The sequence below is a fragment of the Fukomys damarensis genome, unplaced genomic scaffold (assembly GCF_012274545.1).
Source record: "Fukomys damarensis isolate Sample0158 unplaced genomic scaffold, DMR_v1.0_HiC HiC_scaffold_32, whole genome shotgun sequence".
In the NCBI taxonomy this organism is placed as follows: Eukaryota; Metazoa; Chordata; class Mammalia; order Rodentia; family Bathyergidae; genus Fukomys; species Fukomys damarensis.
This window is the reverse complement of record NW_022900944.1, coordinates 17,159,803-17,175,117: the sequence shown is the minus strand read 5'-3', so window position 1 is coordinate 17,175,117 and position 15,315 is coordinate 17,159,803. Positions and strand designations below refer to the sequence as shown.

Sequence of the window (15,315 nt, the reverse complement as noted above, 5' to 3'; positions counted from 1 at the left end):
AAAAAAAAAAAAAAAATCAACTCCTGCATATGAGCTCATGTGGGAAACATCATGGGACTGAGATGCCCCTCACACAGTGAACATCAAGCAGAAGGATCTCAAGTGAAGAAAAGCTGGGCATGGTGGAGCACACCTGTCATCCCAGCACTAGGGAGGCTGAGGCAGGAGGTTCCGAGAATTTAAAAAAAAAAAATTACTTATGAAAATAGTTAATATTCTGCAACATTTTGTATTCTAATTCTTTTGAAGGTAGCAAATGATTGTTGGCTCATATACAATCACCCTTAAACTTCTTTTATTGCATATAACATTTATTCCTTAACCATCAATTTAGTCATGGCCTCTAATGGCAATTTTTAATCAAATACAATTGTTAATTACATCAGAGTAAACACGTATTGAGGTGCCTATGTGCCATTTTAAAGATGGATAAACTGAGGCTTAGAAAATAATTTTTCCTAGATTATCAGCAAGTTAAGTGGCAGCAGTAAACTTCCAACTTCGTTATGTTTGAAACCAGCTTAAGAGCCTGCAATCCCAGCACTCAGGAGGCTGAGGCAGGAGGATCACCGTGAGTTCGAGACCAGCCTGGGCTTCAAATGAGTTCCAGGTCAGTCTCAACTACGTAAGTGAGACCCTGTCTCAAAAAACAAAACAAAACAAACAAAACACCAAAAACAAAAACAAAATTTTTTTTAATTTTTAAGGAGTAATATATTTTTATTTTTATTTTTGGTACCAGGGATCAAACTAAGGACTTCTTGCTTGCCAGGCAGGCGCTGTGCTACTGAGCTACATCCCCAGCCCAATTCCTATTTGTCAGTGCAATTACAAAACATTTCTAATAAAGCTTGTCATTAATGTTATTTATAATATACCACGTAAAGTAGTTCAGTGCAAAGCTCATTTCTCACCACACAATGATGGAAATTCATTTGGTTTAGCATAAGTCAACACTGCAGCTAAAGCCTCTCTCCAATTTTTAAGGTCACAAGACTCAACAATGTCTTTCCAGTTCTTCATTACAACTGCAGTGATGAGCTTAGGAAAAGAAAACAAAAGGATAATTAAAAGTCTTTATTATATAATAAAAATTAACTTAGGCTAATGAATCATTACTTTCAAAACTAAGAGCACTTCATAACAAATAAAGCACCAAAAAGTAAAGTATTTTCTTGAACAAATGACATAACAGATGGTTTTACTTTTCCTTAAGAAAGCCACACCAACATATTTTTCAAACTGATGAGGAAAAGTTCAGGAGGCTAGCAGAACATTTAACAGGAATATGTGACCTGGTTTAGTACGTCAAGAAGCTGTTTCAACATAGGGACTTCTGCACAGAGATTTGAACAGAGAGAAGGAAAAAGCATTCTAAGCTAAGGGGACACAAGGTTCAAAGGAGGATGGAACCTAAGAGTGGGTTAGGAGCCAAAAGGCAGCCCGTCACAGGGAGAAAAGACATGAGCTCTGATAGAGAGAGGGGCATCTGGCTGAGGAGGGGAGACCGACAGCAACCAATGCTGGTGGGACCAACACCGGTATAACTTTTACAGAAAGTAACTGCCACTAAAAATTACTTTTTTATGATACTGAAAATATCAATAGGAAGCTCACAAGTGTTCAAACCCTCTGTACCAGAAATTCCCCTCCTACTATTATGGGATAGTTAGAAATCTGCACAAATCCTTAGGTATAACAGATTTTTATCACAGTATATGCAATGGTGTTCAACTATATGAGGAAACTATTAAGAGTATATTTAGGGCCGGGCATGGTGGCACACACCTGTAATCCCAGCACTCAGGAGGCTGAGGCAGGAGGATCGCTGTGAGTTCAAGACCAATCTGGGCTAGTGAGTTCCAGATTAGTCTCAACTACATAGTGAGACCGTCTCAAAAAAAAAAAAAAAAAAAAAAAAAAAAGTATATATTTAGGGCTGGGGATTTAGCTCAGTGGTTCGGTGCCTGCCTCGAAAGCACAAGGACCCAAGTTCGATCCCCGGTACAAGGAAGGAAGGAAGGAAGGAAGGAAGGGAGGAAAGAAGGATATTTAAAGACCCAAAATATATGAGAAATACATCCTCATCATAAAATATTATAAAATAATTACAATCTTTTGAGTTTTTAATGACATGGAAAAATCAATGTAAATGACAGCATAAACAAAAACACACATCATATATATGATTGTGACTGTCAGAAAAAATTCTACAAATATGTAGAAAGAGATATGGAAAGACATGTACCAGACTATTGGCAGGATTACAGGTAGCTAACATTTTTATCTTTAAAATTTTCTGTTAAAAATTTTTTTGTGTTAAATCTTTAATATGAAAATAATTTTAATTTTTAAAATTAAATATAGAAACAATAAAAACTGGATGAATCACATCAGTGTCAATAACTATTTCTGAGTCAGTGTTATGAATAGGTAAATTCTTTAGTGTTCTCTACATCCCAATGATCTATAATAACATGTATTACTTTTGTAATCAGAAAGATAACGTATGATTTATCTATTCTGAAAATAACAGGGGCTGGAGATTTAGCTCAGTGGTTCCACTGCCTGCTTCCCAAGTGTAAGGTCCTGAGTTTGATCCCCAGTACCAAAAAAGAAAGAAAAAATAAATAAATAAAAAACATACCCTAGTAATTTTGCTTTGGGATTTTGCAAAGTATTTTTTCTGAGTCCGAGCCAAGAGTTCCTGTCCTCCTGCTATAGCCAATATAATGGCATCAGCCATGCGGTTATCATGTAAACAAAGGTCAACAGCACTCTCAAAATTACCCGTCAGCAAAGCCTGAGTAATTAAACCATCAATATCTGTAACAAGAAAAAATACAACAAAGTCCAACAGAGGTTTCTGTCATCAAAAACAACTACAACAAAAAATCTATACACGTAAGTTTTTATACACAGATACAAATAGAGAACACAATGTTAACTTCTGATTATTCAATTTATGACACAAGCTGTTAGTATTTATAGAAGAGATCTATGGAAATACATACTAAAGTACATATAAAATAAAACTATTTGCTGAATACTTACATGAACATTGATGACTTAGGCATCAGAACACACCACCCCTCTAAAGGCACTAATTACATATAGTACAAGGTAATTCAGTTCCTTCTCAACTTTCAATTATCTCTAACAAAATATTTGTAACTGGGGCTATTCACTTTCAAATAGTTTTTAAAAGTTTAAAAATCAAAGCCAACACATACCCCCATTGACAGAGATGTTAAATGTTCCTCCAGCTGAAGGCAGAAATTCAGATTCTTGCTTTTCTTCTTTAATACACTAAGAAGATGGAAAAGGCAGCAATTTAGCTAAAATGAAACTTACTACCAAAATAAAATTTGTATATGATTGTTCACCTACTAACTTGATGATATGCTATTTCAGAAAATGAAACTTACTACCAAAATAAAATTTGTATATGATTGTTCACCTACTAACTTGATGATATGCTATTTCAGAAAAGTCCTCATCTCCAAATTTATACTCAGATTAATGATTTCCTTAAGTATTAATTTCCATCATGCATTCATAAACAGAATCCAAGACCATAAGAAATAATGTAAAACAAACAAGTATGCATATCCTTTATAGGTACAATATTTGAAAAGTTATTATTGAAACTAAAGAATCTAGATTCGCAACTACAAGCAGGTTGAGAAATGTAAAATATTCATGTTTTAAATTATATTTTTAAACAATCCTACTTCTAACATCTAAAAATCTAAGTCTTGGTTATGAGATCTTTTAGTTATAAATGAATCCTTAAAAAAAAAAAAATTACTTGGTGTCCTAGGTACAAAAGGATAATAGGAGGCAGGGATGCTTGTTTAAGTAGTATGTGCAAGGCCCTGGGTTCGATTTCTAGATGCTTCCCTCACTAAAGCAATACAAATCGATTATTTCTAGATTGGAGTATTTTTAAATATACTCAAATTCAATGACACATTTCATATTCTCTCAAATTAGTCATATCTGGAATAGGTCGGTCTGATAAAAATATATACAATTCTTTTATAAATTTCTGAGATTACAGCTTAAGCATTTCTAATTCAAAAAAATCTGAATTCTACAATGGTCTAAATCTGAACCAATTTTAGTAGATTTTACACTAGGGATGCTAAACTTTTAGTCTATACAAATATTCTAAATCTTTTTAAACAAAGACACCAATCTCTACAGGAGATTAAACTATCTACCTTATATGCTTGTGTTATCTACATGTTTGAATGTAAGTGGCTAGTATTCAAAGGGGCTTGGAGCAGAGTCATTCAAGTAGAGTACAGCACAGCTAGTGATAACTGTTACAGAAGAATAACTATAGTCCTAATTGCTTCTCCTCAATTAATGAGATACATTTTGGAATCTAAAAACTTGAAAACACTGAAAATTTTAGTTATATTCACTGTCATGTTTATTAACTGTCAAAATTCACAGAAAAATCCTTTAACTCACTATCAAATTTGCTTTCTACAATGAATACACCTTTATACACTTCTTAAACATAAAGCCCAAATGCACAATTTTTCTGTGTTCAAAATCTTCAATGTGTAAGCTACAATTTTTGATAATCGAACTATATAATCAAGAGATTTTACCTCCTTGAAACAATTTTTTCAAGTACTCAAAGTATACACTAGTGACTACTATTTACTACTATTAATTCATGAGTGTATTCCAAAATGGTCTTTTATTTGATAATGTGTAGTTAATCTAGTTGTACATAAATGTAAAAGCCCAGTATTTATGTGTCTACTTCTATGTGTTCCTAAAATTGGTTCATGTTTTTATTAAGATTTATTTCCTTGTTAGGTAAATGCTAGGACATCTACTTCTAAGGAAAAATTTTAATAACCACTACAGTAGTCTAAATATATGGGTGAAATGCTTTTACAGCTTAGTAAATGATTATGCAGAACATTCCAGTTAGGATATCACCAAATCACAGAGGACTATGAAAAAGTTAAAGGCAAAATCAAGAACTTTCTGATGATCTTCCAAGATAAAATTAGAAAGCAAGAAAAGTAAATTACAGAATTAGATATTAGTGGTTTTAAAAAAAATACCAGAAAATCAAAAGGAAAAAAATTAATTATATAACTGTGTTCAATGACTCTTTCTGATTAGTTACAGAAATTACCAAGTACAACAAAGGAAATATTTATAGTAAAATGACAACCATTTAGTTTAGAGAAAAAAAAAATTTTTTTTCAATACTGTGAGTTGAACCCAGGGCCTCAAAATGAACTACATCCTAAGCCCCTTTTCTTAATTCATCATTTGGAGCCAGAGTCTCAACAAGTACCTCAGGCTGGCTTCTTGCCACCCTCCTGCCTCAGCCTCTCAAGCAGCTGGAATTATAGGCATGTGCCACCATGCTGAGCTAGTGAAATATTTTCTCCTTGGGCTCCAAGTAAATGCCTAATTCGGAGGGCTATGTCACTGATATTGGGACCTAAATATTAATGTGCCAAGAAAAAACATTGCATGCAATGAAGGTGGATTTTTGAATAAAATAGCCCTCTAGGCAAGTGCAGTCAATCTCACAGCAGCTGCTAATTTTTAAAGCATATACTCCAGAAGCCAGGTTAGAGAACTAGAGTTCAGAGAGGGTGTGTCTGTCAATCTAGGTAAAGAGATTCCAACTCTAAACATATCTAAAAAAACAATACATTCCAACTTTATTTTGCAACAAATTGTCAAGAAAAATTTCCATATTTCAATGTGGATACACAATTATCATATATTTGTCCAATGTAATATGAAAAAGAGTAAGTACCTCTCCCAAGAGCTGCTCTTCAGCAGCAGAGCTCTCCTCCCCATCACTCTGTGCTACTTGGTCAGAGTCTCTAAGGGCCTTTGGTATACAAAATGATTACAGAGGAAGTTGAAGAATGCAGAATTAAAAGGTTATTAGTAACAAGGGAGACAAAAGACCCAACCAACATCCACTTTGATCATAAGCAGCAACACTGGGTAAATTTATTTGAGAAACGTTAAAGGAGAGGTAAAGAGCAATTACTGTAACACCTTCGTCTCCTTCTTTTCTATCAAATGCCACCCAGCATGAAAAAGCTTTCTCTTAAAGAGTCATTGCATCCATTATTCCTCTCTTACAACACTCAAATATGCTAAAAGAAAGGAATGCTATGCCAGTGAAACTTAGGCTATTTTAAAATAGAATTATGAACTTAGTAAAATATTAAGAATCAACACTTTTATACTATGAAGCACAAAACAGATGATAACTTCTTAGATCACACTTCCTTCTTTGTTGTGATCTACTCAAAATGTTAGAAGGTAGCTGATTTTAAGATCTTACCACGTTGGATCCATCCACTTTGTTCAGGGCCAAAGCAATCTGAAAAGAAAATGGCAACTTACCTACTCAATGGAATTGTACTTCAGGGCATATAGCAGATGTTCACCTCACAATCCATTCTTGTTGGCAAAAGCCCACAAAAGTCCTTATCAGGGACAGCGTGTGCGATAGAAAACAGCATCTGTGCAGCAGCTCTAGTGTCACTCACAGGTTCCTGTTCTGCTGTTCAGTCATAAAACTGACCTCAAAACAAATATTTTCCTTCTACGCTTTTGTCAAAATACAAAGCTACAGAGTTGGGTGTAACGGTGCATGACTATAATTCCAGTACTAGGGAGGCTGAAGCAGGAGGATTGCCAACACTGCAATTAAACCTGAATACTGAAGTCTTGATTTAGAAAGAACAATTCATACATTAACATTCTGTGTCTTTTTTTTTTTTTTTGGTGGTACCAGGGACTGAACTAGGGCCCTTGTGCTTGCAAGGCAGGCAGTGGAACCACTGAGCCAAATCCCCAGCCCTAAATTTTTTGTTTTTTGGTACTGGGGATCGAACTTGGATCCTTGCACTTTCGAAGCAGGTGCCAGAACCACTGAGCTAAATCCCCAGCCCATCCTGTGTCTTATAAACAAATAACATGCATGCCATAGGTTGGCTACCACTGGCCTAGAGTCTGAGGCCAGCCTGGGGCTACATAGTTAATTCAAGGTTGGCCTGAATTACATAGGGAGACCTTGCCTCAAAAAACAAACCAACAGTCGGGTGTGGTGACGCATGCCTGTAATCCCAACACTCAGGAGTCTGAGGCAGGAGGATTGCTGCGAGTTCGAGACCAGCCTGGGCTACATAGTGAGTTCCAGGTCAGTCTCAACTACATAGTGAGACAAGACCCTGTCTCAAAAAAAACAAAAAACAAACAAACAACAAAATTCAAAATAAAAAGCTATATTTATTTATTAATTTTTTATTTTCTTCATGTTCAATATTTAATCATAAACATATACAAAGACAAGGCTACTGTATATCCATTTCAACAATGACAAAAATAGTTTCCCTGGCTAAATTATGGTAGATGGTACTTATTTTTTCTTTCACATATGCTGCATTTATTTATAGTTGGTTACTTTCTAATTTTTAAAAAAACTAAAATTAATGTTTGGAAGCATTTTTTTCAGGTACTCACTATGGAAAAAGCTGCGATGAGAAGTATTTTGACAACCAGATTCTATTTCTTACCAGGCATCAGTAAATTTCCATATTAAATGCTTGCAAATTTGCAAGTCATAGCATCAACCAATTCATGCTGATAGTAAGAAAGTGTAATGACCGTAAAGGGTAAGGAAAGACACACAGCCCTAAGCAGTGGGTACGATGGGATCTTAACACCCATCTGCCCCTACAGTGCAGGCACCCAGTCCACACCACTGACACAGGCACCGTGTAACGGCAGAGAAAAATGTAATCTAAATTATTGCCCTCGAGGTTTCCTCTGTTTTTAAAAAAACTGAAACTGATGTTACCACTGTGGAAAAATAGTAAGCCACTGTTTGACATGAACACTACAAACTGCAACATGATTTATTCTTTTTAAGAGGGAACCTTCTATTTTTAAAGTTAAACTGTTAAACAAACCACCTGGACTTTTTACTTGGGTGAGGCAGAATAAATTACTCCTATTTCAAGATATTTATCAGTTACTTGTGAGCTAGACCAATACACAGCTAGATCGAGATACAGTCTGGGCATCAGAACAGTGAGGTGGAATAGAACCCTGTTTTTCATCACCTAACCTAACACTAATGTTTCTTTCTCTTTTTCCCTAGAAAGCCACACACACTATTGCTGTCAGTATTTGAATACTTGATGGTGCTGTGGCACCCTGTCTTTCAAGGCCCAATTGTTCAAACAATCAAGTCTGAATGCAAGATAGTTCTGGTAGCTTCTAAATCCAGGTATAACGTAGAGTTTAATAATATGTATGGTAGCCAAACACAAATTATTGTGGGGAGGTGGGACTGGAGATTTAACCCAGGACATCTCCAGTGTCTCTCCCCACCCCTGATTTATTTTTTTGAGACAGGACAGGGTCTCTCTATGTAGTCCAGACTGGCCTCAAATTTGCTATATAACCCAAGACGGCCTTAAATTTGAAATTCTCCTCAGCCTCCCAAGTGCTAGGGTCGCAGTGATATACTATTTCACCAGCTACAAATTCTTATTAAATGACTATTTACTGGGGATAGTTTACCTTTTTTCCTAGATCTTCTTTTCTGAATCCTAGAAGCTCAAGATATTTTCCACGAGAATCATCCTCAAAGTTTACCTTAAAAAAATAAATAAATAAATATATATATATAAGCCTAATTCTTTGTCAATGAATTCCAAATAAAATTATTTAAAATATCTAAAATCTACTATATTATCCTGAAGATTCACCATTTGAAATGATTCACCACTTGAAAATAGTAACATTTACATCTGAAAAGAAACCAAAGAACAGTTTCTTAACTAGTTTTTTTTAAATAGTAAGTATACTAGTTAACTAATTATTCTGGTTGAATAAAGCTTCCTTTCAAACTATAATTTTGGCAATACAAACCAACATCCAAAGGATGTACGTATGCAGGGCTTATCTGAAACACTTTATATTCTAAAACACTCTCTCAAATTTCATATTTAATTACAAAATATAAATTCTACAACTTTAGAATTTAACCATATTGTATTCAAGATTGCTTTTCTTGGAAAATTCGGTGTCAAGAAATAGACATTACAGTGGAGACAGAAATGACCAACCAGAAAAATCCTATTGTTGAAAATGCAGGGCTGGGGAGTTAGCTCAGTGGTGCCACCACCCGCCTTGCAAACACAAGGTCCTGAGTTCGATCCCCAGTACCCACCCCCGCAAAATGCAGTTGAGTGAGAATGTATTTTCTCCCCTCTAAATTCTTTAATGGCGGGAAGAAAATACCTCCAACCTCAACTCCATGCTTCTTCTCATTTCCCAACTGTCTTAAGCAGCTTTAATACAGGTATTAAACACTTTGTGTGACAAGCCGGCGATTTAGCTCAGCGGTTCGGTGGCCTGCCTTGCAAGCCCAAGGACCCGAGTTCAATCCCTGGTACCAAAAAAACAAACAAACAATCAAAATACACTTTGTGTTTTTAATGCAGTCACCCTTGTGTTCTAGTTTGAAGACAGGTTCTCTCCCTTAAACATACTGTATCTGCTGTGCTATTTTTTACTTATTAAAAATTACTTTATATTAAGTTTGTCAAAATAGAGAAGGAAAAAGCCTTGACATAAGAAATCAGGTTGTGTGGTTTTTATAACATTTCTTAAATTTCATGAATTTCTGAAATCATACATTTATAATTATTTAATAGAAAGATTCAAAATATAACAGACAGAGTTACATTTACAGATAATAAACGAAATGATTTTAAGTACCAACATACCTTCAGAAAGGACCACACATTTTTCTCAAATTCTGTCTGAGAGGCATCAATCTTTTTCTGGCAGTAACTGATGAACCCTTGCGACTGTACGACCTGCTGCAACTGGTCTGAGCGACTCAGGAACTCCTTTTCTGTCACCACCTGGCTGATGAACACATGGTGGTGCTGCTGCTGCTGTTCAGCTCCTTGGGAAGGCTGTGTTTTAACACCCTCAAAGGTAACCAGCTTGCCCCCAAACTGCGAAAGAACAAATAAGACCATTTTTCATCACAAGGAGATGGCTGGAAAACATGATTATAAACTCACAAAGGAACAGAACTGTGGTATAAACAGTCACCAATGTAGGTGAAATTAGCTGATTCCAGGCCAGGGATTTAGCTCAATGGTTCTGCGCCTGCCTCACAAGCACAAGGTCCTGAGTTCTCTCCCCAGTACCAAAAAAGAAAGAAAGAAATTAGCTGTTTCACTCTCCCTCTCCCATGGTTCCAGTTTAATTCCAGGCTTCAGTTACTATCATGCACCTCTGCAACCCACCTACTTGGTGGAATATACTGTCTACTGTGTGCCTTGTATATAGGAAGTAGACAATAAATATCAATGGGTTCATATAAAATAAAGACAAGAGATTTAGGACCGTGGTTCTAGTGCCTGCTTCGCAAGCGCAAGGACCTGAGTTCGTTCCCTGGTACCAAAAAATATAAATAAATAAATAAAATAAAATACAGAGAAAGGAACACAGAACTAGTTTGGTTTTCTTATTCTGTAATGTTTAGTACAAGGACTACAGAAGTCTCTCTCACTTTCTTTCCTCTGTTTATAAAGATACAAGCCAAGCACCTATGCATGCTATGGTTTTATTAAATGTTTGTTAGATGTATATTACATATAAAGTAAATGTTTTTTTCTTTGCTCATTAATAGTTAGGGTGTATTAGCAATGGCTGTCTTCAGAATTAGTACTGTACTTGAAGTCCAAGGAAAGAACATTCTACTAGCTGTGCCTGGTGGCACACACCTGTAAACCCAGCTACTTGGCAGACTGAGGAGGGATGATCTCAAATTTGAGGCCATGATGGTCAAATTAGCAAGGCTCTGCCAAAAAGTAAAAGTTTTTTTTTTTTTTTGGTACCAGGGATCGAACTCGGGCCCTTGCACTTATGAGGCAGGCACTGGAACCACTGAGCTAAATATCCCCCGCCCAAAAAGTATAAGTTTAAGAAAAAAAGAGAGCTGGGATGTAGTTTAGGGCAAGGCCTAGGGTTGAATCCCAGGACTGCCCAAAAAAAAAAAAAAAAAAAGGCAAGAAATTAAAAAGTTTATGGAGTCCCCTTCAAAACTTGTAGTTGGAACTTAAATCCCAATATGACAGCATTAAAAGTGGAGCTTTTTCTTCCAGTCCTAGGGATTCAACCCAGGACCACTGCACTCAGATATAGCCCCTTTCTATTTTTTACTTTTTTGAGATGGAGTCTGTGATGGTTGACTGTGTCAACTTAAGTAAGAGAAGGTCAACTAAATTAGCTCAGCAATTCCACACCCTGGAGTGTGGAAAACCCACACTAGAGCAGCTTGTCTCTTGGATGATATGAAGGGAAAATGAAAAGGATGGATGTGCTTCTGTTTCTTTAGAGGAAAATCTTCACCTTCAGCTTGTTCATCAGCCCCTGGCTTCCAGCACTGACTTTTTATCTGCCTTCGCAGACCCTCAACCTCCAAATACAGACTCACACAGGACAATGCAGTGAGATCCAGACCTTTGACTGGATCTTTCAGTCGCCAGTGTGTAGACAGACCCTCTGCACTCTTCCTCATCAGACTCAGACTCCGTCGGTAGCCACTGCAAGCCAATCTTATAAATTTGTGTATCTTGTGTTATATCTGTTTCTCTAGTAAACACTAACTGATACAGAGTTTCACTACATAGCTAAGTTGCCCAGGCAGAGCTTGAACTTTCTATCCTCTTGCCTTGGCCTTCCAGGGTGCTGGAATTATAGCAGTGTATGTCCACACTGGGCTTTCAAGATGAATAAATCAAGAGGGCAGAACCCTCATGAGTGGAGTTAACAACACCCTAAAGGGCAGGTGGAAATCAGGGAGTACTTTTGCCCCTTTGCCATGTGAAGGCACTACCTCTGTTCCCTCTGGAGGACACAGAAACAAGACACCTTCTTGGAAGCAAAGTCCAGGCCCTTATATCACCGAACCTGCTGGGACCTTGATCACAGACCTCCAGCCTCCAGCACTGCAGTACATAAATTCCTACTGCTTAAAAATTATCCAGTGAGTAGTGTTCAGCTTCATTAGAAGAAATAGGATTAAAACAAAAGGAAACTATCCCAACATAGTAGAGGTCAAATATTTAGCTTAGTAATACCATGCCTACCTTGTAAGCACAAGGTCCTAAATTCGATCCCTGCTACCACACACACACACACACACAAAAGAGGTCAAATATTAAGAGCTCACAGCTAATATTCAAGCATGAAAAGTTAAAAGCTGTTCCTTGAAGATTAGAAAGGAAAGGTGCCACTCTCACCCCTTCTCAACCTAGTAAAGGAAGTCCTAGCCTGAGTAAATGTGAGAAGGAAAAGAAATAAAAGGCATCCAAATTAGGAAGAAGTAAAATCACTTCTGTTCACAGATCATATTTATACACATACATACACGTGCGTTTATAAACAGCCTAAAAATAGCACAGAGAACTCTTAGAAACAATACAGGAAATCAGCAAAGTTCCAAAGACAAAAATAAATATACAACTATCAGATTGTTTCTATAGAACAATGATTGATGTGAAGAGGAAATAGAGAAAACTATCCAATTTATAATACCATCAAAAAGAAAATATTTAGAAGTCAATGTAACAAAGTGGAGAAAAAGACTTGCACATGGAAACTACAAAACATGGCAAAAAAAACCTTAAAAGGACACAAAGAAACAAATATCCTGTGTTCATGGACTAGACGGGTTAAAAAATCTGTTACCGGGCCAGAGATTTAGCTCACTGGTTCTGGCGCCTGCCTAGCAAGTACAAGAACCTGAGTTCGATCCCCGGTACCAAAAACAAAACAAAACAAAACAAAACCAAACAAACAAACAAAAAAGCTGTTACCATCTAAAACAATCTATAGATTCAATGCAATCCCCTTCAAAGTCTCAATGGTGGCAGCAATAGTGGCATCTACTTAAGTCTCAGCCATTCAGGAGGCTGAGGTAAAAGGATCACCTGAGATCAGGAGTTTGAGGTCAGCCTGAATGACAATACTATCATTCATATGGAGTCTTTTTTTTTTTTTTTTTTTTTTTTTTTTTTTATTTTTGTGAGACAGGGTCTTACAGTGTAGTTCAGGCTGTCCTTGAACTCAATATGCAGCACAGGCTGGCCTCAAACTCACAGTGATCCTCCTCCTGCCCCAGCCTCTGGAGGGCTGGGTTCATAGATGTGAGCCAGCGTGACATGGAATTTTAAAGGATGCTGAACACTCAAAACAACCTAGAAAAAGAATGACAAAGCTGGAAGCTTCATTCTTCCTAATTTAAAATCTATGACAAAGCTATAGTAACCAAAACTATGTGGTACTGACATATAAAGACCCAAGGAAGTGAACAGAAAACACTGAAATAAATCCATGCATATATGGTCAAATGATCTTCAAGAGGACACTGATATCACACAATGGCTAAGAGACATCTTCTCAATAAATGTCCTGTTTATGAACACTGAGCTAAGAACAAAACTGGATCCTTAACTTATACCATATACAAAAATCAGAAAGACCTTTATGTAAGTCTTAAAACTACAGAACTACTAGAGGAAAACAAAAGGCTTCATGACAATGGATTATCAATTTTGAATACGACACCAAAAACACAGTTAACAAAAGGAAGAAAACAAACAGAGCTTTTGCACAGCAAAGGAAAACTTCTTAATCTATGCTGTGTTGCTATGGTGGTGCCAGTGGGTGGTGAGGGCTGATGCTGCATCACTGCAGAAGAGAAGGGAGAGGTGCACAAGAGGGCAAGAGAGTGAACGAGAGCCAAACCTGCTTTTTTAACAAATCTATTCTCACTGTAACTAACTGCACAACTGAAATGACATTAGTTTATCCATAAAGACAGAGCCCTTATGACCTAATCTTGTTATTGGGTTCAATCCTCCAACACTGCTGCATTAGATACAAAGTTTCAACACATGAAGTGTGACAGGTACATGTAAACCACAGCTAAGACAATTAACAAAGCCAATGGCAGCTACACAATGGGAGAAAATACCTGCATACCATATATCTGCTACCAAAATCAACAACAACAAAAACAAACTGATTAAAAAATGGGTGAAGGACTTCAATGGACATTTTTCCAAAGGAAGATATATAAATGGCCAAAAAACAGATAAAAAGATGATAAAAATTACTAATCATCAGAGAAATGTAAATCAAAATCATGAGTCGTTCACTGACACACATTAGGATGGCCACTATCAAAAAAGTAAACAAAGAAAATAGTACATATGGGAGAGGATGTAGAGAAATGGGAACCTTAGCACTCTGTTGGTGAGAATGTAAAATGGAGCAGCTGCTATGGAAAATACTGTGGAGGTTCTTCACAAGCTTAAAATTAGAACTACAACCCAGTTTCTGGTGCATTTCCAAGAGTTAAAAACAGAATCTTGAAGAGAATTATTCACAATAGCCAAGAGGCTGGAAGCAACCTAAATGTCCATCAACAGTTGAAGTGATAAAGAAAATACTGTATATAAATACAATGGAATAAACCTTTAAAAATAAGGAAATCCTGCCACATGCTACAAGATGGATGAACTGTGAAGTCATTTTGCTACATGAAATAAACCAGTCACAAAACAACAAACACTAGATAAATCCACATACACAAGTTATCCAAAATAGTGAAACTAGAAAACAGGAAGTAGAATGTGGTTACCAGGGAATAGGGAAGCTGAAGGAAGATGGAAGGACAAGTGTCCAATGGACAGAGTTCCAGGATCCAATGGAAGGAGACAGGGTCTCACTACTTCACTAAAGTGCTCAGGCCGGGCTTGACCTTCGATCCTCCTGGCTCAGCCTCCCAATGTACTGGGATTATAGGTGTTAGCCCCAAGCACAGCTACTGAGTTTCAGTTTTGCAAGAAGAAAAATTCTGGAGATCTATTGCCCAACAATGTGAGTTAATACTATACTGTATACTTAAAAATAGTTAGGATAGCAAATTTTGTTATATGCTCTTTACAATTAAAAAATTTGCTGGGTATGGTGGTGCACATCTGTAATCCCAGCAGGGATGCTGAGGTGGAAGGATCACCACCAGTTTGAGGCCAAGGTGGGCTACACAGTGAGTTCAAGGCTAGCCTGAGCTGCATAGGAAGACCTTGTTTAAAAAAAAAAAGCTGGGCTGGGGATTTAGCTCAGTGGCACAGCGTCTGCCTGGAATGCATGAGGTCCTGAGTTGGATCCACAGTACCAAAAAAAAAAAAAAAAAAAAAAAAAAAA

The 15,315-nt window shown here is 36.8% G+C and overlaps 1 protein-coding gene across 13 annotated transcripts in view; it reads right to left on the bottom strand.

Moving 5' to 3' along the window:
• Positions 1-15,315, bottom strand: part of Sec31a (SEC31 homolog A, COPII coat complex component) — a 72,337-nt gene that overhangs the window by 29,394 nt on the left and 27,628 nt on the right. For 8 of the 13 annotated variants that reach the window (XM_010628848.2, XM_010628866.2, XM_010628914.2 and 5 more), the window contains exons 11-17: positions 9,810-10,046; positions 8,599-8,673; positions 6,350-6,388; positions 5,807-5,884; positions 3,234-3,309; positions 2,648-2,826; positions 915-1,041 (exon numbers count right to left, since the gene is read on the bottom strand). In XM_010628848.2, the coding sequence (XP_010627150.1) occupies positions 915-1,041; positions 2,648-2,826; positions 3,234-3,309; positions 5,807-5,884; positions 6,350-6,388; positions 8,599-8,673; positions 9,810-10,046 (811 nt within the window). The remainder of the gene's footprint in view (positions 1-914; positions 1,042-2,647; positions 2,827-3,233; positions 3,310-5,806; positions 5,885-6,349; positions 6,389-8,598; positions 8,674-9,809; positions 10,047-15,315) is intronic. The other 5 variants (XM_010628889.2, XM_010628896.2, XM_010628904.2 and 2 more) reach the window with 2 other exon arrangements.